This window comes from Amblyomma mixtum, chromosome 5 (genome assembly GCF_055824585.1).
Source record: "Amblyomma mixtum isolate Tamu chromosome 5, ASM5582458v1, whole genome shotgun sequence".
NCBI lineage: Eukaryota > Metazoa > Arthropoda > Arachnida > Ixodida > Ixodidae > Amblyomma > Amblyomma mixtum.
The window spans coordinates 113,033,018-113,060,001 of NC_143016.1; the positions used below are offsets into that span (position 1 = coordinate 113,033,018).

Here is a 26,984-nt window from a genome sequence, read left to right on the forward strand (position 1 = left end):
GTGAAGGGCATGTGAGGCTGTCAGGGCCAGTGAAAGCAAAAAAAAACATGAGAAATATGAGCAGCATTTTTAGGAACCGGTCATATTTGCATAGTGTACAAGGACCGTCAAATAAAATCCTTTATTCAGCAGTTTAGAGGTAACGATAAAGTTAATTGAGTGATAATAATGATGACATCGAAGATCTATATAGACGGGCAGACAGAAACCAGAAGCCAGCAATAAATGCCCGTGACCAGCACGGCCTAATTATTATGAATAGAGAATCTAGATCTGAACAAAAAATCCCCAAAAAAAACCTAGATCATACTAATCGAATAAGCGCCGACTGTCAGTGGCGGATAACAACTAAAAGTTTTGCCAGTAAGTGCGCAATAAAGCAGAATTCGGCAATAGGCAATTTTATACTTATAGGCACGGGCACGGCTTGCAATGCGAACGCAATATCACAGAAGGCAACAATGTGGCTTCCTCGAGAACAACCTAGCAAAGGGCGCAAGATTGTAGTATGGTCAGGTGGGATCAGGAAGTCTACGAGAGCAGTTTGGTCGTGGCTGCCTCAGGACAGGGTCAATTCGAAAATAGTGAGAGAGGCCTTTATCTTGCAACAGTATAATGAAAGGTGGTCTGAATGAGGGAGAGGCCTTAGACTGGGTTAATGTTATAAGAAAGAAGTCGACAATGGTCCGCAATATAAAACAAAAAATGAAATCAAAAAGGAAGTATTTTGACAGAACCCGCCGCCACACTGTTTCGGGCGGGAAGCCCCTTTTCGTCCGTCCATGCGTCTGTCCGCCGTTCAGTTCATTCATCCATTGACTGTTGCATACAACCACAATCCCTACACTGGAAAATATCAAACCCTGGGAGACAACTATCTCCGCCTCAATACGATAGCTACTGTACGACTCAATACGATGGCTACTGAAAAAACTGTACAGACGAGTCTGCCGTTGGTACATATGCTTTCGAAAGAAGTCAATGGACATGCGCTCATTCGCAGCGGCACGCTCTGGTACAACGGGGAGATCCGGCATGGGGCGGCCCTCCTGATGACGTTGTACAACGAGGCCCGCCTGCAGTACGTCACCGGGCTGGACGACGCCGTGTTCCGCTTCGAAGTAAAGGAGCTGGACTACGGTGCCCAGGCCCCCGAGGACGAGAATACCGTCAAGCAGAGCGTGTACCGGGAGGTGATGCCTAAGGTTCTGCGCTCCATCTTCCTGCCTATGGTGTCCAGCCTGATGTGCAGCAACTTTGTGCTCTTTCCGATCACCGAGCGAGCGCTGCAGGTGTGCCTACCCGCAAGGGGATCTTGGGACACTGGGCTCTGTTCACGCAGACAGCTTCCCACCCTTGGTGTCTGTGTGACAAGTTCGCCGAGCTTGTCTGCTCAGTTTACACAAATGGCGAAGTCTTGAGGGAGCGAAACTTCTAGCCTAGTCAGAGTTGTGGTACCCACAACAACACAGAAAAATTTCACTGGAGTGAGGCACGAAAACTCTTCTGCAGTTATGCATGGGTGGATGTTAGAAACATCCCAGGCGGATCACATATCTGCCACTGCCCCGTTTAAGCCCCGTTATGTAATTAATTTTTTCTTTCTGGTTTCACCCAACTTTTTCTGATGGAGCATAACTCAGAGAGCGTGTCAGAAGTATTGACTTTCAAGCCAGGACGTCAACAATATGAGGCGCGTCGTCGTCAGGCATGCCTGCTTTTACCGACTAGCGGCCCAGTGCCGTTGGTAGGAGCTTATACTTTTCGAATGGCACACTGCATGTTTTCCTGCACCAACAATGTTCCCAGTGCGCAATAATCTGCATAAGCCTTCATCTCGTTCAGAAACGTGTCCGCGAGCATGTCTCTTCAAGAAGAGGTGGCAAAATTAGTCAGACAACCGCGCAAGGGCAGCATAGCGAGTTTGCTCCTGATGTGCCGCGCATTAGCTGCACAGTTTCCATTTTAAACGGAATCGCGACTGTTGTCTACGCTTCAGTGTAACACTGAGTGGCATGAGTAATCACACATGAGGCGAATGAGTAGTATAAAGGGAATCTCGCAAACTCTTTCTTCCATGACACGGATAACATGAACAGTTTTCCTTCGGTTTTGTTCGGAAATTTCGGAGGGGCAGAGCATTAATGCAAGTGTAATATTTAGGTCCTGTATGTATGCATCGTCATTATTTGTACTAGTCTGGTGAAATTTTGGCATTTGAGTTTGATTATGTACAAACCTATTGTTTCTCCCTAGTTCCCATAAATATGTACCTGTTTTCTTCTTGTCAATAACGTTATTAAATTTCAGAAACGCCGATTCCCAAGAAAACGATTCGACTCTTTACTCTTACAGTCATTCCGCGCAATTATAAAACCTGCGAACCACCAATACAAATGCCTTTACGCAAATTATGATATATTACCGCCTTTCAATGGCTTTCTTCTGGCAATTCAACTTATGATTCACTCCTTTACTAAATTAACCTTTTCAGGCAGTGGGTAAAATAGTTTCTATTGAACAAACGACTTCTCTGTAACGACAGTTGCGGGACTTGCTGAGGTGTTAGTTCCTGGTTTAAACCGCCTGAGCAAGATCGTTCTTAAGGTCTTATGAGACTGTGCGCTTTGAAAAACATTTTTTTTTCATCACCGGTCATATTATGTACAAAGGAATTGTTTTCGAGCATTCTTAGTCCGATTTAGATGTAGGGAACGGTATTAGCTCTGTATTCATATTGAGTCGACTCCACTGCCTGCAGCACCGCATACACGATACAGGTTACAGGGTAGCGTCGGTTCCGCGCCGTGGAAGAGAACCAGGACTGACGCGCTCTTCTCTGCAGGTTAAACACCTCCATGTGGTGGCAGGCGTGGGTCCGATCCTTTACTGGGCCACCAGTTTCCTTTGGGACTTCATGTTTTACATGGGAACCGCCATATTTGTCCTCCCACCAATCGCGTATTTCCAATCGAAAACGCTGGACTTCAGCCACATACGTAAGTAGACACAGTGCAATGTCAGCGCACTATCTGCACGGCGTGAAGTGCAATAAATACCTCGAACCGAATATTTGACACGACACCTTCCTTTCAGTAGTTCTCGAACACAACAAAAATTTAGAACGGCCATATATCACCGGTGAACTACAATTCTCGATGTTGCATTTGGGAAGAGAAATTTAAGGGGAGACTGAGGATCCGTCTAAGATCATGAAGCTTTAACTTTCATTGGGTAATGCCCATATAACCGTAATCGGTCATTCTCTACTTGAAATTCAATGTATCGTTGGGGGTGCTTACACTACTGCCCTAGTAGTGCTGCAGCTGTCAACCGATGCGCCGCTGCCCTGCGATGGCAGGTGCTGCCCCCAGCAGGGCTTTTGAGAACCAGGTTGCTCTTCCCGAGCAACTTCTCGCGACCAATCTTTAACTCAGCTGCCACCTGCCGCGGTGGACAGGTAGCTCACAATACCGTGGGCAGGTTGCCATCTGCCCCACAGGCAACTTCTCTGAGTTTTGCATGGATTTGTCGCTCGTGGCAAAGGCGCCGACGACGGACGCCGGCTTTCCTCCGACACGGGATCCTTAACGCGGTCACGTTTAAAAATTCACACTTGGCAGCTTTCTGCACATTAAGCCCTCCCCGAGTACACTTTCTTCCGATCTTGCGGTCTCTTATTCGCTAGTCTATGCCTGCTAAGCAAGTACGATGAGGAGGAGGGAGCATTCTAAAAAACATTTCACGAGATATTCGCGAAGAAATTCTTAACGGATAGCATTAAAGGCCCCCTTCACCTGAAAATTCGATGTCGACGTTGTCGGCATCGGTGTGGGCGTTGTGAGCGAAAAACCACGGTGATGGCTTTGGCAGCTGGTCCCAAAGAGCAACGTAAAAGGCAGGCGGGCCACATAGGTCCCGTGACATTGTGGCGTCATCACAACCTGCCCACCGCATAATGAGCCAGCTTCTCACCATAACATGTGGCAGTTAAACCTGGGCCGTAAAAGGCCCACCACTGGCAGCACCTGCCACCGCAGGGCAGTGACCTGTTGCTAACCGCTGCGCCATTGCGTCAGAAGGGGTATCAGTGCTGCAAGGGATCTATAAATGTAGAGAATGACCTTCTGCATATAAGGAAACTAACTCATTAAGCAATCGCGTCATGGCTTTAAAGGTGAGCTGAAGTGTCCCCTCGTATTTTTTTCTCCTGGGTTTCACACAAAGTAAGCTGCCGCTAAACATATGTGGCGTTACATTTCGACGAGTGGCTAACCGGGGCGTCCAGATGGGCCCCATTTCGCCTCATTTCGAAACGAACTGTATAGCTAATAGCTAGGTAGAAGAGGGAGTGTTGCAAACCGCCAATGAAATAATGGTGCGAAACTTTAGTGACGCAAGAACGACAGCTAAAACTAATTGGAATACTTCCTCTCCTCTTCGTATGGCGCACTTTCTAAAATAGCTTTTTGTTGCTTAACAAACGCTGATAAATATTCGCGCAGCTAAGTCCCAGGGAAACGACTTGAAATTAATTTCTTCACTAGAATAAAATATGACCTCTGTGATATTTAGTATGGAATAAGGGTGGTTGGTTAGAAGCGAGATTATGGATTAAGTACTCTCGGGAACTTTCAATGCTAAGAAGAGCTCGGGCAACGCTACTCAAATTGTGGCCGCGGTCGGGCACTACTCCATGAACTACGGAGAAGAGACGTAAGTTGTTTTGGTTGGTTTGGTTCGTTTATGGGGTTTAACGTCCCAAAGCGACTAAGGCTATGAGAGACGCCGTAGTGGAGGGCTCCGGAAATTTCGACCACCTGGGGTTCTTTAACGTGCACTGGCATCGCACAGTACACGGACCTCTGGAATTTCTCCTGCAAAGAAATTCAACCGCCGCGGCCGGGTTGCTGTTTTAGGCATTCACATCATTATGAATGAAAATGCTTCTTCACGAGTTTGAGCCAATTGAGTGAATGGCTCCAAAAGCGAAATCAATATTTTATTGCAGCTTACCGCCCATGTTGCTGGTCCCGGACCAAGGCCGCAGTGGTTGTGCGGCCGCCTTTAAATATCGAACGTCCATTAGTTTTATGATTTCACCTAACCTTATACATTCTAGTCAGAATCTGTTCTCCATGTTCAGATGTACGCTCTTTTTGCACAGGTGTTAACATTAAGTCCTTTTTTTCCAGAACAAATATTTATAATGAACATTCTACACGGCTTCGCCGCTCTACCGTTCATCTACGTATGCTCCTTCTGTTTTGACAACCCGGGCTTTGGATTCTCCACGCTTGCAATCGCAACATTTATTATTTGTAAGTGTATAGGTCTTCCATGGACCGTGTACTGAGAGATACAGTATGCTTATTTGATCCCGCAATGTAATCGAGGGGGCAGGGGCCGGAACTATGGGATTACTTTTTTAACGCAATCGACAAGGACATACAATCGCAAGAGAACCGCGTCGCAAGCCATGGATGAAATTATGCTGGATAGAAGTATAATCCTGTTTGATATGAAATAACAGCACACGCTTTATTCTTCTGCGTTTTTAAGTAAACATGCTTTTATAATGTAATAAATTAGTTTCCCGGCCTATGACCACATTTTTGATTCGCGCTTTATGGCCTGAGCTGCCGCGGCGCCATCAACCACCGCATAGAAAAGAGTGCCGCAGTTATAGTCAAGACAGTAGAATTTTCACTGCAGAGCCTTGTGGGCAGACTGCCTGTAATCAGCGCTTTCTTGGGCGGAGAAAGCTCCAATCTACTACGTGCTTTGGTACTGGGCCATTCTATGTGCAGTTCATGAACGCCGCAGTCCTGTGCTTGCTCGCTACCGAGGTATTGAGTACCAATTCTACCCCAAAACTTAACAGTTGTTTGGTAGGGATTATAAACGAGTTCTTTGCAAATCTTCAGGCCTTTAGGGCTGCCAAAGTATAGACGAGAGCATATTAGCGTATATGACTTGTAGAGCGAGGACGTGTACCGTGTGGGAGTATCATATAATAGCCCTGTCACACGGTACATGCAACGTCATTCACTGCGAATGACATTTACACCGAATGTCATTGCGATCTGGCGTTTCCAGTCTACACAGGCGTACATACAGAATGGCATTCGCAACTGGCTGCTATGATAAAAAAAATTTGAAGTAATCACTTTTATAAACATGTTTGGTGTTTATTATTAGTAATGCAGTAAAAAACATCCCAAAACTATTTAGAAATATTGCTCCGCCATACGACAGCATAAATTGGCAAAGAATTTGCTTAAATATCCAAAGCAAGCCAAGATCAAAGAAGCCAGCGATTCCTTCCTCGCCCGTCCAAACCTTTGAGTGCGCGCGTTTTTTCGTCGCTCCAGTACACCTTCTGCTTTTCACACTGCGCTTTAGAAGCTGAACAGTCGTCGTCCATGACGAAAAACGCTGCTGGAGAATGATTCACGACCGCGCTCCTACGCCATCTTCGCTTCGCCAACGACTGCATACAAACATGGCCGACAGTAGCCGTCGGTGACTGGGAAGAATATAGTTCCGTACATTGTTTCAAATATCGTGCTGTGCATGAAAATATAATTAAATGTTAATTTTATCAATTAATTACAACGTTTACTTTATTTATGTCTTCTACTTATTGATTTTGCAAAATTACGCAAGTTGCGTACTTGCGTACGCAAAAGTACGCAAGTTGAATGAATTTGGGCAGCACATTGACTAGGCGAATGTTATCGCCTGTAAATGTCATTGGCTGCGCACATATAGCAGCAAAAAAAAGTCATTAGCACGTAATGTCATTCGCTGCGAATAACTTTACATGTAACGAGTGACAGGGGCATTTTCTTAGAGCATTTTATGTTCTCAGGGCAAGAGTGTTTTCTAAGCGCATTTTATGAAACATATCATAAAAGCCCTGTCATCAAACGTTTCATTTCAGGGACTTTTTTTTCATGTTGAGTGATAGAACATCATGAAAAGACGTATGCCTTCCTGTGTGCGCTTTGATGCGAACGATGGCGTATTTCTCGTGATAAAATGTAGACTGAGTCTGAAGGAGTGACCGCACTTTTCTCGTGAACACTTGACGCTTCTCTAAAGAGGTTCTATGGTCTTGCGGCCACCGTTCTGAGAATGTTGTGGATCACTTGAGAGTTTAACTTCGCTATAATAATAAAAGAAATGCGTGCCACATTAGGCACAATTTTCTTGTAAAAGTAAAGATACGGTTTAACGGGCTCAAACAGTGTATGCGAAACTTAGAAATGATTTAAAATTTGTACTAATATACCTCGTTACCTTTTAGACAGTCTAGCGTACGCGGCGTGGTTAGATTATCTCATTCAGCATTAGCAAGTCCTGCGATTGGACAATAAAAACGGACTGCACTATTACTGCACCAGGTTCAAGGGCATCGCAGAAAACTGGCTGACGTTTCAGAACATCGACGTCCATGTGGCCAAACAGCTGCTCTATTTTTATGGATATGTAGTACATCAGAAAAAGGATTCACAGTATTGCCATAAAAATTGACGTTCTTTTTAAAGGTCAAAGGTATTACTGAGAACTGGTACCTCAAAGAGAAGCCAATGGTGCGACCGAATTGTGAATAAATCTACGCCTACACTGTAGCCGCGTTGAAAAATTTAAAATATTTTAAGGTGTTTACTTTTGGCTGTTTGGTTACCTTGATGGCGAAAGAAATATTTGTCTGAGCAACGAAATTGCTTTCCTGACCTGGCAAAAAGCGGTACCAATCCTAATTAATAGGATTCACATCTTTTCCACCTCATGGTCGACTTCGCTGCAAGGCTTTTTGGACCCACATTCACGCATTGGAAATTAGGAAATAGATTATGGAGAATTTCAGTTTTCCGCTGTGGACTTCTCATTTCGGTCGGTGCAAGCGCCACAGTGCCCAATAGCGCTTTTGCTAACCATAACGAAATCAGCGTGCAGCGTACCGCAAGGCCACATAAGAAGCACTGATTGCCTTTTGAAAACATCTCGAAGATTCCATCTAAAGCCGTTCAATTTAGATTATCTTTCTTTTTACGTTAAAAGACGGTGTATACGAGACTCTAAAAACTACCTGCCCCAGAGCCAAGGAGCCAAGGTTGCATTATCGATGCTTTAAACATTTTTCTAATGACGTATGTATCATGTGTTGACTATGGACCCAGAACAAGCCAATTGATATGGGTCAAGCAATTTTATAATTTCTACGATATGACCAAAATAACTGAGAATGAAAGAAAGCCTGAAGTCCTAGGGTGCCTGTCTTGGCTGAAGACTCTGGCAAAGCTTTCAGTCACCATTACTTAGCACAAATCTTCCAGGATGGGTCCAAGAAAAAGCTGAATTCTAAAGTTGAGTAAATTATTTCGGAATCAGCTCCTGACTCTATTGCTGTAGCACATCTGTTCTCATTTCCTGCATCCTTCGCAGCGTCGCTGTGCTGCCTGGGCTCAGTGTTCATGGAACACTATGCTGCCACGCTCGAAAGCTTCCCCCTGACGGTGCTCCTCGAGTTGGTGCTGCAGATCGCGCGGCTGCTGCCCAACTACTCGTACTCGCGCGGTATGATGAAGCTGATGCAGCTGGCTGCCGAGAACGCCATCTGTCAGGCTGGCGGAGAGGCGCTGATTTCTGAATGCCAAGCCAGGACCATCGAGGCGAAGAAGTCGGTGAAACAGTGCTGTCAGCGTGAGTGTCGGCTTGTCGTCCTCCGTCGACGCTTGCGCCGGTGCTCTCCGCTGAGTGAAGAAAGCAGCAAGGAGAATAGCATCCTGTTTTTTACTGTACTGACAGTATAATCCTTTTTCGACAAAATACGATATGCGGGTTTGTGTGTGTGTGTGTGTGCGTGCGTGCGTGTGTGTGTGTGTGTGTGTGTGCGTGCGTGCGTGCGTGCGTGCGTGTGTGTGTGTGTGTGTGTGTGTGCGCGTGCGTGCGTGCGTGTGTGTGCGTGTGTGTGCGTGCGTGCGTGTGCGTACGCGCGCGCGAAATTAAAGCGAGGCGAAGTTAAATTTTAATACACAGTTTGGAGGCGGTGAATGGAAAACCGGGATGTACAAATGTACAAATCATACTGATGACACAGACCTGTCGCATCATTTTATGACTCCTGCATATCTTTTTTTTCTTCCAGCGATTCATGCACATTATCGACAAAGCCCTTGAGAGGCCTTCCCTGTGTTCATGCACAGTTACATGTGTTCTTTAAAGATATAAGTTGCACAAAGGACACAAAACTGGCTGTGAGCCAAATCTGGCTGTGACACTGTAAGGGATTGTTAGTGTACGCGGGGTCATCGGAACGCGGCTGGGAGCGCTCAAAGCGAAGCGTCACCTTTCTCGGAACGCGGTCGCTCGCGAACGCGCCAGGAAGTACGGGTCTCCCCCGCCCGCGGTACCGATTCGCGCACGTACTGGCACGAATGTGTATTTGTGTTTCTTTTATATTTATTTAGTGGTAGAGAGGGTGGTTTACCTTGTTGAAGGAAGAACCAATCATGTTAAGAGCACAACATGATTGGAAGCTACGAAATGTGGGCCGGGCCTTTAGGGCTTTAAAACCGGTCCCCGGAGCCAGAAAAAGGGTTCTGCGCTAAGGTCAGGTGCTATGCATCTTCGGCTATGCCGAGTAGGGGCCTCCTCTAGTGTTAGCCAGTTCCACCTTTTTGTTGTTTGTCCTTTGCTGTTTAATTTGTCTCTAGTGCCTGAACTTGTATGCAATGTAAATAGCTGTACATAAACTTCAAGTATTCGCCTTACCCCTGCATCTCAACTGTTCACAAGACCGTCTCTGACGGGGCACCCCTGGTGCGAAGATCAAGCTTCAGTCTTCGAGTGAACGCACCCCTCTCTGGCGGGGCACCTCTGGTGCGAGGAAGGAAAGAAGAGAACCTGTGATCTTTATACTGACATAATCTAGCACACAAATATTGAATTGTGAGAAGGGGCTTCCGCTCAGTGCACAAAAAATATGAAGTTCGTGCTCAAAGGTGAAAAATTTATTCTCATTAGGCAACGCACGTGACCCTGACCTAATCCAAAACAATCCGGAAACAGCTGCTAAGTTTTTGTTACGAAGTTATTTCGGCTAAGATGGTTTAGAAAACAATCATTTCGAACAATTCTGAACACCTCCGTTTTTAGAAACGTCGTGAAAGTATTGTACGCTGCAAGGCCTACGCGCCTAATAAACATATTTCCTGATATAGCGATGCCTCGGCGTGGGTAGTAAGTCATTTCTTAGTTTCCTGAGAATGTAGTAAACATCAAGCATTAGGGCAAAATGCCACTATATTTTCTTGGAAAATAACGTTACGGAGTCTGAGCTTGCCAAAAACGAACAACCAAATAATACACCATGTTCCTTGAAATCATCAGGAGCGGTGTTTCAAAAATCCGGGATACTCCGAGAGAGGGGCACTCGGTGCACTGTGTGCACTATGAGAGAGGGTGAACGCCTCGATTTCAAAGTAGACGGCTTCAATATATCGAACCGCTTCCTGTTACCCTTTATTCCGCTCTCTGATTCGCTCGTCTTTGCACCCTCTGCGCGTTCGCAGTGATTGGGAAATGGTGTCCCATCAGTAGCAATATACTGCGGAAAAGGGACAAATAATTTTATTTTCTCTTGGGAGCATTTGGCAGTCATATCAGCAGATCGCGCTGTAACGGAAGCTACTCTTCCATATAGGCGACGGCTTTTAGCGAGACGTAAACGATCGGAACCATTCAAACGAATGCAACTTGAGGAATGGGATCTGTTTGAACGTCAAGTAATGTGGCTGGCACAGAAAAGAAGCAGGTGTTGTACAAGGTTTCTCCATTTTCCCTTCAGGCGCCATTGCTAATTACTGCGCTAGCACTCGATGCCACCCAAGCGAAAAAGCCGTCCAGCTTGCAGATGAAACCTTCATCTACCACCTGCCGCGTTTGGCAGGTGGAGTACGCTAGCACTAGGTGGTCACTAGCGAAAAGGCCGTTGTGTGTCCTACTTACGGCGTCACCTGCCAGCTACCACCTGCCATGGTTGGCAGGTTGCAATGTGTATATAGAGAAAATCCCCCTCTCAACTTCAGAGAAGCGGAAAATGCAAGTGGTAGAAGAAACACGAAGACTGACAAGCGGCGGGTTGCGTGTAGCAAAGTAGCGAGAGGAAAATCCTCCAGTTCTTTTCGTGCGCTAGCACTCGGTGGGTCACGAGCGAAAAGGCCGTTATGCATGCTGGTAAAGCCTGGTGAAGTCTTTGAAGTCTTGTTGGTTCAGCAAAACGGGTTAAGTGGCAGGTGCAGCCAAGCGGAAGGGTTGAAATCATGTCGCGCCAGCTGCCTCATACATTGCCTGTAAAACTGTCCTAACCGTGCAAACCACTCCGCTCTTTATGTTGCAAGAGTGGCGCCATCCTGAAAGGATGCTCTGGTCTCTCCGCAGACCAAACAGAACCCGATCCGTCGATATACGCGATCGGCCCGCTGGACGTGCACCCCTACTCTGTCTTCTTCGAGGTGGTCACGCTAGTTGTGGAGGGCCCGCTTCTCTTCATTCTCATTCTCGTTGGGGAACGCTACTGGCTGCGCCAGCTGTACCGGTATTTGACTGAGCCGCTACCAGAAGACCAGTTCCAGCTTGAACCCCAACCCGTGGTTCATGGACTCAGAGTGGGAAAAGCCACCAAGGTAGGTTCACATCGTCCCCACGCAGGGAATTTCAAGTTGGTCTAAAAATAGCTAGTCAGTTTTATTTTCCTTTAATTTTGAGTCATCATGCAATTTGGAAACTCCCGGCTCCTTTCGAATAATCTCATCTCTCGAGTGTTTCTTCCTTTGTGGCAGTAATGATTTCGTACGAAAGGAATGTAGGCTTACAGTGAGAAGTGGTAAAGTGTACGCTATGAGTATTGTTACGTGTAGTCATTTTCGACAGAATTAAATTACGAAGAAGAAACAACAAGATCTGATGCTCATCACTGCATTAATAATGATTCTACCACATGTCCACTTAATACTGTAAGCTAATTATAAAAATAGGCGTTATAAGTTCGGCATAGCAATTTTTCATTTGCAGCTAAGTCGCGAAACTAACAGGCTGGTTAACTGGCAGTGAATAATTAACTATTTTAACTTCTACTCTCAGACTTTTTGCTTATTGAGAGGGTCGTAGCCTAGTGTAACATCTATATCAGTTTTTATAATTTTGTTATTTTCGCTCCCGTCGCCGCTGCAATGTAATTAATTTTCGTGGTCGCATATGGGTGAGGCCGAAACTATGCGACGAGAAAGAGCGCCAGCCACGCATACGAACACGCGTCATACAGCGGCGCAGTTATCAAGTGCTCTTTTCGCATCGCCCGACTGGGAGCAGCAAGCGGGCTGAGCAGTGACGTTTTCGATATCGTTGCTCATCGCAGCAGACTTATATCTTAACAGTTCACGCGGATTTGTGATAAGGCGAACTCTCTCCACAGCTCAGTGCAATGTGGTGTGTGTGCATGTGACCGCTGGTTTCATGTCCAAGTTTTTACTTAGTGTTGTTCGTCAGTCAGCCTTCGCAGTGTGTCACCATTTAAAGTTAGTGAGCTCAAATTACAAGCAACTGAGTTACAAGTTACTGAGGTCAATGTTCTCTTTCTTTAGGCAGCCAAGCACGAGGACACGGACGTGGTTAAAGAGGACAAGGTGGTGGCGGCCATGGTCTACCAGCAGCAGCCGGCGCCCGAGAATATGAAACCGGCCATGATTGTGTGTCGCCTGAAGAAGGCCTATGGCTACACCGAAACCAACTTAGTTCTACAGGCAAGCCCAGATGGCGAACATGCCTGCAAAAGACGTCCGAACGAAACAGCTTATAATTGCTTCATAATGGGGAGCCATTTTCTTAATGCCGCTTAACGAATGCGCAGTTCTGTTCAGCATTATTTCGTAGAACATTGTCACGCGTCCATCTCTGCATCGTTGTATCCGTTGGTAACAGCGCGTATATAATGGTGAAAGCCTTTAATCGTAATAGCGGGGATATTGATCTCATAACTATTTTAACCACAGTATTATTTGGAAATGCGTTAACAAATTGAAGTGCTACGGCTCTTCAGTTCCAAATACAGATCGCATCATTCGTTTATTGACGACACTAGTACAGACAAAATTGTTAATAAGGGGAGCGGTTAGAAAACAGAGATTGAAAATGTGCAGCATGCGTGAATACAAACAAGTGTCTTCTAGTTATACAATAAGAACTGTGCGTTGTTTGAAGTGCCATGTGTTCCTCCTCCCATCCTAGTCTTCTGCTCGTCCTGCTTGCGGCGTACAGAGATATGGCTAGAAAAGATTCTAAAACGACGCTAGCAACGTACGACATTTGGCACATTCGCACTTAGCATTCAACTTAGACATACGAATACTGAATCTTCAGCTCAACACAGTGGCGGCGCCATTTGGTTCTTAAGACGGCAAGCATTTTGGTCAACAAAGAAACACTTCCTTTTAGGGCTGTGACGGCGCTGAGACGAAGCGAAAGCGTGGTTCTCAATTTATAGCCAATGAACCTACTGAAAACGGCAGTAACAGCGACGAATTCAGTCCAAAGCGAGGGATCCTTCAAGGGCGCCGCCATCTTCAAAACTATCTCAGAGCACGCAAGAACCGCGCTTACAAACACGGGAAATAGCCTAGGTAACGCGAGCATACGTTAATGGTCGATGTGAAAGAGGGTTAGGCGCGCACTAAAGAATACTATCCCATGTTCCCATGCCCTTATTTTATGCTGGCACAACATTCCGCGGCGTCGGAATGCTGCCTGTGCACCCATCGAAGTTCTGGTAGTGCTGCGAGTAACTACTGTGATGGAGTATAGATGTGGTTGTGTGAGGTCTTTCTAGCTGTGACAGCAAAATCAAGCATTTGACATAATAACAAGTGCCAAAGTGTACTTAGTATTTAGTATTTACTGGTAGTAATATAAAGGTACTTAAAAGTGCGGCGCAGAAAAAGGTCAGCATTGGTGACAAGCATGTCACGAATGCTGTACATGCCACGAAGTGCTGACTATTCAGTACGAGTCCCAGTAAGCTAGGAAGAAAGTCAGTATTAACGTGTCCTGTTCGGCTGAATACTAGGTGTCGGTGTGATTGGAAAATCCTGATTGGTCGAGAGGCTTGTGGTGCAGAAAATCAGTTTTTGTGAAACTAGCAAAATTGGTTATGAATAATCGAACCGCTATTCTTTGGGCCAGGAGCCAGGCATGATTCCTCAACATTTCCGAGGCACATTAGTTTAGAAGGATTAATGGGGGCTTTGTATAAGCACTTCACGCCGCGCAGTAGAATTCCATTACCAAAACACTTAGATTATGCCGGATAGTAATTAGTGTCACCGATAATATGGACGATGATGTTTAATTTAGCGCCGCCAATAATATGAACGATGATGTGTAATAAAGCACTATATGATGGCAATAACCGTGTCGGTGTATGCGGAAGCACGAGCCAAGGGGCCGCCAAGCGGCTATGGGGACGCATTAAAGGCCGGGATACTTGCGACTTTTTTATTGCGAAAGCAATACTAGTTGCACTTTCAGCCCGTCGCGTAGCGAGGCCGGTAGCTACCAATGACCTTTAGCCTGACCCCCTGCTGTGACGTCATGCCATCTGCCGCAAAAACCAGGGGCCCAACTCGCGCCGTCGCGTAGCGAGGCCGCAGCTACAAAGCGCGGCCTAACTCCTGCTCCAGCCACGCGCGGCGCGCTTAGCGGTCTGACGTCACAGCTGCAAGAGCGGGGCTCCAACTTGAGCCGTCGCGTAGCGAGGACGCAGCTACCAAGCGCGGCCTAACTCCCGCTCCTGCCGCGCGCGGCGCGCTTAGCGGTCTGATGTCATGCCATCTGCCGCGAAACCGGGCGCGCAGCGCGCCGGCGGCCTTACGTTGCAATGCCGCCTACCGCGAAGGCATCGCGCTGAACAGGTGGTGGCGTTCCTGTCTTCCTGTAAGGTGCGGTTCGGGTGTCCACCGAGATGACAGAGAATTACTGCGTAATTTCCTTTCCTCAAAAACCGTCGCGTTGAAAGGGCAAGGCACCGCGCCGAACGGGTGGTGGCGTTCCGTGGACTGCCTGGCAGCGCTACAACACGCCGTCGCGTTCCGCTCCTAAAGGCGACCCTTAAGCGTCATTAACTAACTTTGATAACATAATCCTTACTAAGAGCACCACCAAGACACACCACCAGCCAACCTAGGCGCAGCCAGGGGAAATTCCTTTCGCAATTACCGAGCATAACCCAGCTAGGTCTCAGCCAATTTTTTTTTTGACGAAGTTCGCACGGCAGAAAACTTCGCAACGGTGCGATGCCCGTCCACAAATATATGGAACCAAGAAGCGGCAGTGCGCCGCCGTGTATCCCTCGACGCGGAAGCAATTGTGACCAGGACATAAATACCACAAGTGAGCAGGTCATTGAGAGCAGCGACTCTGACCCTTCTGTTAAAATCACGAAGTGTTCATTTCGACACCACTGCAGCAATTTTAGCCCGTGCGCATAGATGTAAGGATTCCCCTTCTCGAATGCATGAGGAAGGGTGCTTTGGGATGCCCGCTCAGCTGCGGATGCCATCGGCGCGGTTTTCTTCGACCCCCTTCGCTTAAGGGGGAAGCGCTGGCATTAAGATCTAAGATAAGGTCGCGTTCTATCCAAAAAGCGACATTTAATGCTTGATCAAGCGTTTATTTTCAAGATCATAGCATTTCCTCGCCAAAATCACTGCGTAGCTTGTCGGTCAAGGCAGCACGTTAGCGGCGGTAGGCGCAAGCAGCAAAACCAGAAAAGCGGGCTTCCTGCACTGCTATTGGTAGCGGGAGCCGCCGCTTCCAGTCTCACCGGACGCCGCGTGTCAAATATCTGGCGGGTCCATTTTGGCGGCGGCCGGCGTAAAATCGCTCCATGTATCCCGGCCCTAGCAGTATATCTTCGTAATTTTGTCTAACCTAAACGCTGCCAAGTGACATGCATGTCATGACTAGCTGTTACTCAGCACAAGTTCCAGCTGGTCACACGAACGGGTCAGTATTCCTGACAACCTGTCACAAGTATCTGGCAATTCAGTACCGGTCACTGTAGGTCAGGGGAGAAAATAGAGTGCTGGAACCAGGAACGCGATGAGACAAATGTCTTCGGAATTAAGTACCCTGTTGGAGTTTTGCGGCCTTGATCTGCGCACTGAGGCAATCCGTCACTGATCGGTAGGCTCCAGCTCCTAGCCAAACGGCGTCGTATGGAGTAGCGTTTCGTGCACAGCCTTGTAACCGGCGAAGGGCTTTTGCATGATGAAATAAAATATCGCGTTGCATGTAAGCACAGTGGCACTTTCAGAAACGTAACGATCAACTGTCAACACGAAACCATGCACAAATGGCACGAAACCATTATGTTCTAGCTTCCGTGACGGCTAAGCAGCACTTCCATTGCTGCTTTTAGGATACGGGCCAAATGATGCGCGGTCCCCTCGTTCGACTCAGTGTGAAACCAAAACAGAACAAAGTCGTGAACTTACGTTCTTGACTTTCGGCCCGATCAATTCACTTCAATATTTGTGCTTCTTGTTAAAGCTACAAGACTTCCTGCTGCATATATAGCGCTTGCTACGTCCATTTGCTTGTTAATTAGCGCCACATACGTTACAAAAGTCTGGGTTAAACAAGACATGCTCATGGTTAAAGCATGAGCATGTCTTGTTTGTTAACCCAGAACAAAAAATTATTGATTTCTTTCAGAACTTTTTGTAGCTAACATAACTGAAAGCCTCGGAGTAGCATATAAACGAGATATTAGGCATATCGCGGACATATAGCCATACTTTAGGCAAATGATTGTAAGAATGGAGTTAAATGAAAAAAAACCTTTAAAAGAAGCCATAACGAGAACAGGAACCTTGGCAAGCTGGAACGGATTCATATCAAAGCAGCGCGAAACACAGGACTACGTCCTGTGTTTCGCGCTGCTTTAAGAAGAAAGAAGGCATGCTCATTTTAACAAATTCATCTTATTGTAATAATGACGTTTTAAAGGAAAATGCGGTCAAGGTGTTTGCTGTCCATATTCGGATCTTGCCTAGAGATTCATGGAGCAATTTCTTTCACAATCAAAAAGTGAGCGATGAACTTTTGGAGTAAATTAGTGGTTTTCTAAACAAGGAAATGGCATAGTCTCACTTCTCGGTGGACACCTCAAGAGCGCCGTGAGGGAAGGCGGGAGCGAAGGAGACAATAGGTGCCATGGTGGAAAGCTTCGGAATAATTTCGACAACCTTGGATTTTTAACATGCACTGACATTGCACAGAACATGGGCGCCTTTTGCGTTTCACGTCCACTGAAATGCGGAGGACGCAGGCCTTTTTGTATAATGCGTGCCTTGAATTTTTCCGGCGTAGGGAGGGGCAACAATCATAAAACAACCGCAGGAAATACCAAAGCCGTCGAGACGTCCGTATTCCTGGCGACGAATAGCACTGTCTGCCGGTGTACAGGGTTTCTTAATCAGTTTTTTGCGCGAGAATTGGTAATTCCGGAAACTATTTTTGAAAATCGCTGCTGTATTAAAACAGCGATGTGGTCACGAGCATCGGGCTTTATGTAAGTGTAAGGCAGCCGCCTACTTCTGCAGCGTGGTTACTTTTTATTCAGTGCAGACTCTGCATACATGCAAGGAAATATTTTACTTCGTATAGAGAACATGGCTCCAACGCGATCACTGCTCAATAATTGGGCAAACACTGCATGACGAGCTTTAACGCTAAGTGTGCTCTTTACTGCACTCACGCGAGCATCTTTGTGATTTCTGAGTGGTCCTCTCTACGCTGTATGCCCGTTGTCAATGAACACATTGTGAAAAAAAAAAAATTCTACCTCGAGTACCACGCTGATGCACTACACCAATTGTGTCATCTTCGTTCCTCTTCGAAACAGCATGAAATCTTTCTCCATGTCTCTAATGTATTCTCTTTAGGGCACGGTACGACGGCATAGGTCAGCAGGAAGTGCATAACGTGATTTGAGGATGTCTTCACCGACGCAGGGCTTGAGCTTCACGCTTCGTTCAGGAGAGTGCTTTGGCCTCCTGGGCGTGAACGGAGCCGGGAAGACGACCACGTTCAAAATACTCACGGGACAGATCCTTCCACACGACGGAGACGCATTCTGTGGCGGATTCTCTGTTGTGCACGAAGGGAAGGAGGTCAGCGAGCGCATCTCTCCAGCGGCCCTTTTTGTCTTGTCCCCTGCGCAGCCAGGGAGCACGTGGTCTGATGGTTTAATAGAGACGGTGGTAGGAGGCAAAGAATAACTCGTAGTTTTTATTGATACCTTTCAGTATTGCTTTAAAAGGGGCTAGTGTGTTATGCGTATTAATGTAAAGAATACGCTAACTTCAAGAAGTGACTAGACTGTGTAAAATAAATGAAAAATCACATGAAACTGTCGTTTGTGCTGTTCTACGGTTTGTGGCCTCGTCCTGAAGTCAGCACATTAATTTTTGGTATTGATATCTGTACGACTATTTCATTCCAGTAAATGATTTGAATGTCATCCTGTGGTGATGAAGTCGAACGCAAGCTGCGATTACGACCTCTGGCTATGCAAACATGCAGCATGAACGTTGCACAGGCAGAAGAGTACTCACGCCGCCACCGGCGCATAGTGCGATGTGTTGTGTATTATACATGGCCCGCCAGATCAATTATTTAGTCTTCGAAGTACTTTCGAGCAAAGACGGTGCGAATTGTTCGTAATCTGCATGAGGCTGTGTGCCCCCCAACGGAGCAGACAATTCCTTCGAAATTTACGGAATCGGTCAAGTGGACAAACAGCCAATAAGGTGGCGAACTGCGCTGAAGAGGCCACTGAATTCCAAGTAACTGCCTTAGCCAACTTTGAAGCGGGGAAATGAGTGCAATTTCTGACGAATGGCATTAATCTGAGCTTATATACTTTCTTGCCTCGTTCTCACTTGCCTAAGTCTGTAATGTCATTTAAAGTGATTTCAGTGAGCATTCACTCAATGAGAGAGAGCTTTAAGCTCAGCGGCAGCGTGTCGCTGTGCGTGCTGCAGAAACCCGAAACCCATATCCGCCTCCGTTTAGCACTACGTGTTCTGTATACGGTCGCCTATGGTTCAGATTCCGCAGCAGCTGCCCTCACAATCGCAATACCAAGAAGCGTAATGTCGGCCAACTCTTTTCCGAATTATAATTTCAAGATGAAAGGCTGTTGTATTAACTTAACAACCGAAATTAATTTTTGGAGAGAGGTACACACGCGCTACTGATATGTGGAAAAAATGGGAGTTTTCAAAATCACACCCGCAAGCGCAAAGTCGTTCGTTCCCAACAAGGCAGATGTCTATTTCTTCGGCATAAAGTAAGGGATAATAAAGTCGTCCTTCCTGTGCAGCTTAGTGTCTTCATAATAAACTTCGGTTGCCGCCACGCGCTTCGCAGTTCCGACGGTACTTGGGCTATTGCCCACAGCGAGAAGGTCTCCTGGACATGCTCACGGGCGTGGAGACCATCTTGCTCTACACGAGGCTTCGCGGAATTCCGCTTACCATGCAGTACCTCGACACGCTCATGGACATCTTTCACCTGGATGAGATCAGGGACCACCTCGTGTCCACTTACAGGTGCGTTCTAACGTGAAACTGTATGTGCGGCGCGTCTTTGAGCGCTGGAGAAGACTGTGTGGCCGACTGCACTCCCTCCCAGGTGTATGGTGCGCACTGAGGTCGTAGCTTCCGAGCTGCCTCGACGACAGCGCGTCCCTTCAAGGTGACGGCCGTTGTTTGGCTGCGCGACGCCATTTCTTCTCTTAAAGAGAAGCGTTAATGACTTTTCAGAATTCAGTGTAATTCAAGGAGTGGAACGTATAATGCTTTCAGGTAAAGCACGCCAAGTAGTTTTGCTGTAGCACTTAAAATGTTGACGAAATCGCCGATTAAAACCGCGACATTGTTCTGTCTTCTCCTTATTGCGCTGAGGAAGTGCGGAGAACCTTGTGATGACGTCATCATCAGCAAAATTTTAGTTGTCCGCTGCCTTCGCCCACATGATTCCGTGCGTCGTCCGGTGCCACCAAACAATGCTTCGTGGGTTACCTTCCGCGAAGTTGATTTTCTTCCTTGAATAAATCGTTTCTGGAAACGTAGCGCTGCCGTACGTAATGAAATTACCGTGGACTGTAACCGTTGCTGTGTACTGCAGAGAAGTATGAAAGCCGACGGGCCTTTAATCGGCGATTACGTGTTAGCACAGACTTCGCATGCTTTGCCGGCAAGTTTCACACATTCCATCCCTTAAAACTCGTCGAATTCTAAAACATACTTAGCTGCTCCTTAAGGAACTGCATGCACATTTCGCGTAAAAATGAAGGGAGTAAATTTCTGCCTGAAGTTTTATCTTTATGCCAAGTAGATGGATTAGACAATTTCCTGATGTAGTCCGAAAATGTGGCATTTCGAAATAATATTGTGGCGCCTCAAAATTGACTCTCTCAAATAAAATGAAGTAAATTTCACCAATCCCAACGATCAAGCCACTAATCAAGGTTCCCATTAGCACAGGATTATGAGCTCATCCGGGGAGGGCGCAAAATGTCTCCGAAGTAGTGGTGAACGGCCATGGTTGTGATTTGTATCCCTCCCGTAACCTGGCTCCATGGTTATCGGCTTGCACACAGCACAGGCAGCGGACATGATAGGTGTTCTCTGGGATCACAGCGGCTACGTTATTACTATTGAAAAGAAAGAAAAAAACTCGTAGATGCATGCTCAACACGCCGGCTTCAGCCGCTGCAAATGCATTCCTAGGAATACCCGCAAAATCTCCTGTGATTTCTCAAATTTTCCTTCGATAAATTTCTTCATCTTCCTTTTCAGCCGGACTTACGTGCATGTCAAAATCAGCTATCATCCTACCTATGTGTACCTATGTCTACGCAGTGTACTTGTTTAAAGACATGGGTGGTCTTCACTGTTTCTTAGGTTAGCTAGAACCTGAAGTTCATTTTGTGCCGGTTCATTTCGGTTTCGCTTGACAATTTTTTAAAAGGTCTCCAATCAGTCAGTCACAACGAAAAAAAAGCAAAGCCGTGAACAGGAGCAGCGCCCTTCCTGTCCTCGGTTTTTTGTGTGCCATCTTAACACTAAGTCCTTTGCTCAAGCAGATATTTCTGACATGCTGACCCCACTTTGTTAATGAACGATAAACTGCCGAACATTTGCTGTTGCATCTGTCCGAGTGGTCACCTCAATCGTGTATTGTGCTTCTTATGTTTTTTTCTTTCTAACCCACTGGCTTGCTCTCACAGGCAGCGTGTGCGCATCTTGTTTACTACTTAACTCTAGGCATGTTATGTAGCTAACCTTTTGCAAAAATAAATCAAAGCGTGGCATTAGGTACGCAACGTCGGGGCACAGGAATAGAATTTTGTGGCGGAGCCAAGAGTAGCGACCTCTTTCCGATGGGCAGTAAAGCCCTTAAAGATTTTGCATCTTCATAGACCCAGTAAGCGCTAAAATATCTGGCGGAATTTTTTTTTTAATATCATGCCATTTTTTTATTCTGCCTCAGATATTTGACTGATTTCACAAATATTATGGTGAGATTAGGCGAATGAGTGGAAGGATACCCGTCTCGCTCGCTCGTGCGGTCTCTATATAATGCTATGTTTCGGATGGAGAGTGGGGACGAAGGGGGGGAGAGGGGGGGGGGGGGGGGGCGGGGATGCTGTTACTTCTAGCCCCTCTTTTTCCGGTTTTCAAGTTTTTACTTAACAACGCTGTTGAGATATTCATTCTTTATGAACGACATAGTCCACTAATTTTTCGGGCACAGCGAAATTGGCAGAAACAATCTTTCTTTGCCTCTTTTACCTATATTCTGCCACTAATCCATCAACCGCTTTTTACTCGTGTCTTGCGCAGATACGCTCACATTACCTAAGCAACTCCTAAAGCCACGCAATCCCCTCTCCACTACCCCCTTTGTTTTTCCTAGGCTTAATACACGCTCCATACCATACGCTAGAAGACTTTCGCCGGAGTATTAAAACGCCTTCGAAGGGCACCGCTTCTAGGACAAGGCGCATATTTAAAGGCTTCGACTTGGGTCATCGCAGAATCCCCTCAGCGCACTAGTCTCGCTTAACGAAAAGTTGTTCGTCCTGCGTTTAACAGGCAAGGAAGCAAAAAGACATTGCATGTGCACTAGATGGAAGCAAACTACGCATTGGTTGATTGCTAAATTTGAGTTGCGCGTTACTGTTTAATGAATTCAACATAAAAAATTCAAAGGCTTTGCCTTCGTTCTGAATGTTCTCATAAAACTGTGCTCGAGTGTATTAATTCTTTCTATGTGCTTTTTCGCAGCGCGGGGAACAAGCGCAAGTTGTCTTTGTGCATCGCAATGATAGGAATGCCGAAGGTGGTTCTGCTGGACGAGCCTTACGCCAGCATCGGAACCACGTCACGGAAGCGCATCGTCAACTACATCAGCGCCCTACAGCGCGCTGCCAAGTTTTCTATTATTCTCACCTCCCACAGGTCAGTTCTTGTTTTATACGATTTCTATGCAGGGCGCTTAGCAGATGTTCACCGTGTTCTCATTCATGTCACGTATCCACCTTTAATGCTCTTCACGAGGACGAAGAAGTGCGGGCCATCGTGAATAGATTTGCCGTGTCGCAGTTGTGTGTACAATCTCTCGGGAACCTTCATCACTAATGGAAGTACACTGGGCACCGATAGCTAGCATCATTACGATGTAATTCCACCATTGCAGACAGCGTTGTTTTTTCACTCGTGTTACTGCGATTGGAAGGTTGTCCATTGTTTAGCTTAGCCCTCGTATTCTATGCCTCGTGTTTTACGAACGACTCTAGAATAGTCGTATACCGACCGGGGTTTCAGCGAACTTTTTAAAAAACTGCCAAATATACAGAGTTAGAATCAGCAAGATCTTTGAAGAAACAAACAGTATCCAAACTCAATTGCTGCAAAACTGAAATTCATTAACTTTTAAATTAACGTAGGATGGTGGATAGTGGTAATGGGGAGTTGGGAATGGTAAGCCACGGACAACACTCTGCCACATTAGTTACTTAAAGGAAGAAAAAGTGCTCCTGTAAAGCTGTAAAGTGCGAGGAGAGCCGGCGCATTTTCCTGCACAAAACCGAAACTGAGTGCTCAAAGCGTGCAGGGAGCTAGACGCAAAAGCAACCTCCACTGACGACGTTCCACTAATGAGTCCAAAATTTAAACTCCCTTCTCAAGAGCACCATCGCATGAACTACCTTCCGCTTAGCGGCTATGCACTCTGCGACGACTTTATTTTTCTTTGTAAGAAGTAGTAAACCAAAAAATTTGCATGACGTCGTACAACAGCGCAGGCAGTTAGAATCGGGCATTGCATGGAGTTAAAAGACGTGATCAGCGGTCACTGCATTTGCTCCGAGCTTCCTTCGCACCTCGTTCGCTCATGGCCGATTTTATGCGGAAAAAAGCGCCGAGATTCCTCGTTGAGCCGAACTTAGAGAATGACGTTGCAAAAACAAAAACTGATCTGCCATCGCATGGCCCATGGCTTTGAAATTCTCATGGCACTGACCATGGTACTGTGCCAATAAAATTTTAATTAGTTAATTAGCTCCCTATCTACACTGATTTTTAAAATAACTGACTTCCGCTGCGGCTTACAGCTTGCTCCTGAAAAAAATTTAATTCTATTTGAAGCTCCTTAAAACGCACCCTTTTCGTTTCGTTACGACCTACCTCCTTGTATTTTGCAATGAGATGGTCTCTGAAATCAGAAACTTGGCATTTTTCTCGCTTCTCTTAACATTTTCCTGTAACGCGTGCAGCATGTCGGATGTGGAGTTTCTGTGCAACCGGATCGCTATCCTGGGAGGAGGCAAACTCCAGTGCCTCGGCTCCCTGGCGCACCTGAAGGACAAGTTCGGCAAGGGCTACACCATCACGGTGAAGACGTACCCGGACCGGAAGGAGGACCTCGACTACCAACGCGAAGTGGCGCAGACTGTGCGCAAGGTCTTCCGCCGGGCGGAGCTCGTGCACAGCTACGAGGTGAGGATTCGGAAGTCGAGCACCACGTGCCGGTTGGTATAAGGCGGCAATTGCGGCCACGGAAAATATTTTTAATGAGGGTGGCGGACAGACCGGTAAGTGTTGATAGGATCTTTCTTTAAGTTGTCCTAACAATCCTAAACCTTAATCTATTTATGGGGTTCTCTGTATCCTAACCAAAAATGTTATTTACAATAAGGCAATCACAAATTTTGAAGAAAATATTGTTAAAAATTGCGAATGTTTGGACATGGTCATTCGCAATCGCCAAGTGAAGAAACGAAAGACATAAATGGAAGCCGACTAAACTCGCATTTTTTTATTTAGTTAGAATTTTCGGGTACGGTCGTCTTGCGTAGAAAACTGCATAACTACTTTTTTTTGCTAGCCGTGTAGGCAAGCAATGGTATGAGTGCCGAGCCTAAGTGTTCGTGAATTCCTTTGGGTTCTTGTCTCCAATGATTCATTTATAATTTCTAAACACTGTTTCTCACTCTCTCTGCGTTCGCTAAGCGCCTTTGGGCTGCGTGAAGAATAGAAACTTAAAACAATTTGACGCCTTTATGTAGTCACCTTTTTACGTGAGGAAAACAATGAACGCTTTGTCGCCAGGAATGAAGAAAAAAATGTTGACCGCAGCTGAAAATTACACGTAAGCAATGTGCTCCTTTCTGGGCAGTCTGCGGGTTACAGTTGAAATAGTTACTAAAGTACCGAAACGAACGTTGGTTTTGAGGTGCGGGAAGTGCGTTGTCGTATCTAGCTGGAAAAAGAACAGCAAGCTGCGTTTTGCCAGCTTGTTAACGAATTTTCTTCCTCTCGCCTGCACTGAATCCTGCTTCGTGGAAATATAGGCAGGAGCTTATATGTGAACATTTAAAGAAAAAAATTTGAAATTTAGAACAGGGCGGTAAAAACATGTTTCAGAGAGCAAAGCGCAGCGAATGCCGGAGTCAGTAGAAGATGACAAAAATGACAAAACGTTATAGACAACGTTACAGGTCATAAAATAACGCACGGATAGCAATGCACGCCACATTTTACCGTTGTAACAGCTATTACTCACATGACTACCCGATGTCTGAGCATATAAGCAGAGAATTTTAGCCTGCCTGCCTGTACGCAAGAGAGCCTCCTCTGCTCTCCCAGAAAAGTTTCTCGGGGAAAGCGCTGCTGGTACTTCAAAGCAACAGCCAGATGCCAGACGTCTCTCAAAACGTCTCTTTTCGCACGCAGGGCTTGTTGGAGTTTAGAATGTCCCGAGTGCGCATGCTTTGGAGCGACATGTTCATGGGCATGGCGCAGATCAAGAAGAAGTTCAAGCTGCAGGACTTCTTCATCACGGACACCTCGCTCGAGCAGATCTTCCTCAGCGTAACGCGCAAGGAGGCCAGCGAGGCAGCCGCTGCCGCTGCGGCAGAGCCGCCCAAGACAGGTGTCACCACGCTGGGACTATGAAGGCAGCGGGGACTAGTAAACCGGTGCCCACAAGAATATATGCTGCACGCTCCCATCTGACCTCAATGCTTTGAGTCACCGCATACCGAAAGGGGGGTGGGGGAGTTAACAGGAGTTATTAAATTAAAGAACGTCTTCAAAATGGCATTGTTGCGAAGGTGTCGTTGGCGTTGCTATCTCTAAGGGGACAAGCAGCAAGTTTTGTCATGAAAGCACCGCACGCAAGAGGAAATACCTTCTACATCACAACTGGTGCCTCTTAATACGGTTTGTTACCTACATGACTTGGCACATGAGCACACAACTGGTGCCTTGCTAATATGCAATACATTGAGGTTCCTTTCATGCCCTGTCAGGTTACTCTCCTGATGTTTACATGCCGTTCTGAGCAAGAAAGGCGCCGATAATATGCAGTGCTTTAGGTTGGAGTGGGACTATTGTTTTTTCATGCAGAAACAAAAGCTTTTCTGAAGCTGAAAGATCCCTGCTATGTTTACTGCCGACCGCACTCTGTACACTGCTGTTTTTGTGGTAGCGTAGCCCATAGTCCACGTAAATGCTCTACCGGTGAGAATCACTCATAATGCCCGGATTTTTTTTTTCAGCTCGAGACATGGGTGCTAACATCCTGAGGTGTGTTGTGGTTCGCTTGCTATAAGTTTATATTCGCGTATTTTATTGTTGAACATGTGTGTTTGGTAAGCGAAATTTACTATCGGTCTAAATTGAAAATGCTTCTTCTGCTGTAACTTGCAACGTACTCCAAGCCCTGCCCCTGAATGTGGCTGGGTCTTAGAAAATAAATAAAAGTCATATCTACGTTTCTCACGATCCGTGTGTTGAAAAATTTTCTCTTCTTACTTTTAACGCTAGGTCCGTGGACAGCTTTGCGTAGCGCAAGCAATGTTTAGCGATTGTCATGTTTGATGCTGTCTACTGGAGCGGCAAAGCTGATTAAGCTGTGTGGTTAAGAGCAGCGCAGCACCTAGGGGCCCCAGATACAACCTGTAGTGCTGCGTTGCTTACGACGCTGTTTCATTGTGCACTCGTTGTAGGATACTCTATCCGGAAAATGCGTGCCTCTCTCTCGATGCCGTTTGTTGGGCACCTCAGTAGCGAAGTAGTAGTTTGAAGTCAAACTCGTCTTGTCGAGGACCAAGGGTAAGTAAGCTGACGTTCGGGCTTTGTAGCACACCACAACCCATAGCGGATTGATATACCAGCCTGTTTATTTCTGTGTTCAGTATAAGCATAGCGAATAGTAGCGTGTCAACCGGGCATCATGTTTCCGTCATTTAGCGATGGAGTTGAGAATGCCAGAACCAACTTAAAGGGCTTCTGAAAAACTTTCTGAGGTAAGTACATAAACTCGCTCAATTTATACTTTAT

General features: G+C 46.3%; 1 protein-coding gene across 1 annotated transcript in view; it reads left to right on the plus strand.

The window, feature by feature from the left end:
• The window catches only part of LOC149343384 (phospholipid-transporting ATPase ABCA3-like), a 50,756-nt gene extending 25,057 nt beyond the window's left edge, over positions 1-25,699 (plus strand). Inside the window, exons 7-17 of the mRNA XM_089545891.1 lie at positions 1,004-1,292; positions 2,846-2,999; positions 5,196-5,321; positions 8,455-8,712; positions 11,452-11,700; positions 12,658-12,812; positions 18,081-18,239; positions 19,501-19,682; positions 22,425-22,598; positions 23,915-24,137; positions 25,374-25,699. Of these exons, the coding sequence (XP_089402017.1) occupies positions 1,004-1,292; positions 2,846-2,999; positions 5,196-5,321; positions 8,455-8,712; positions 11,452-11,700; positions 12,658-12,812; positions 18,081-18,239; positions 19,501-19,682; positions 22,425-22,598; positions 23,915-24,137; positions 25,374-25,595 (2,191 nt within the window). The 3' untranslated portion in view covers positions 25,596-25,699. The remainder of the gene's footprint in view (positions 1-1,003; positions 1,293-2,845; positions 3,000-5,195; positions 5,322-8,454; positions 8,713-11,451; positions 11,701-12,657; positions 12,813-18,080; positions 18,240-19,500; positions 19,683-22,424; positions 22,599-23,914; positions 24,138-25,373) is intronic.
• The last annotated feature ends 1,285 nt before the right edge of the window (positions 25,700-26,984 follow it).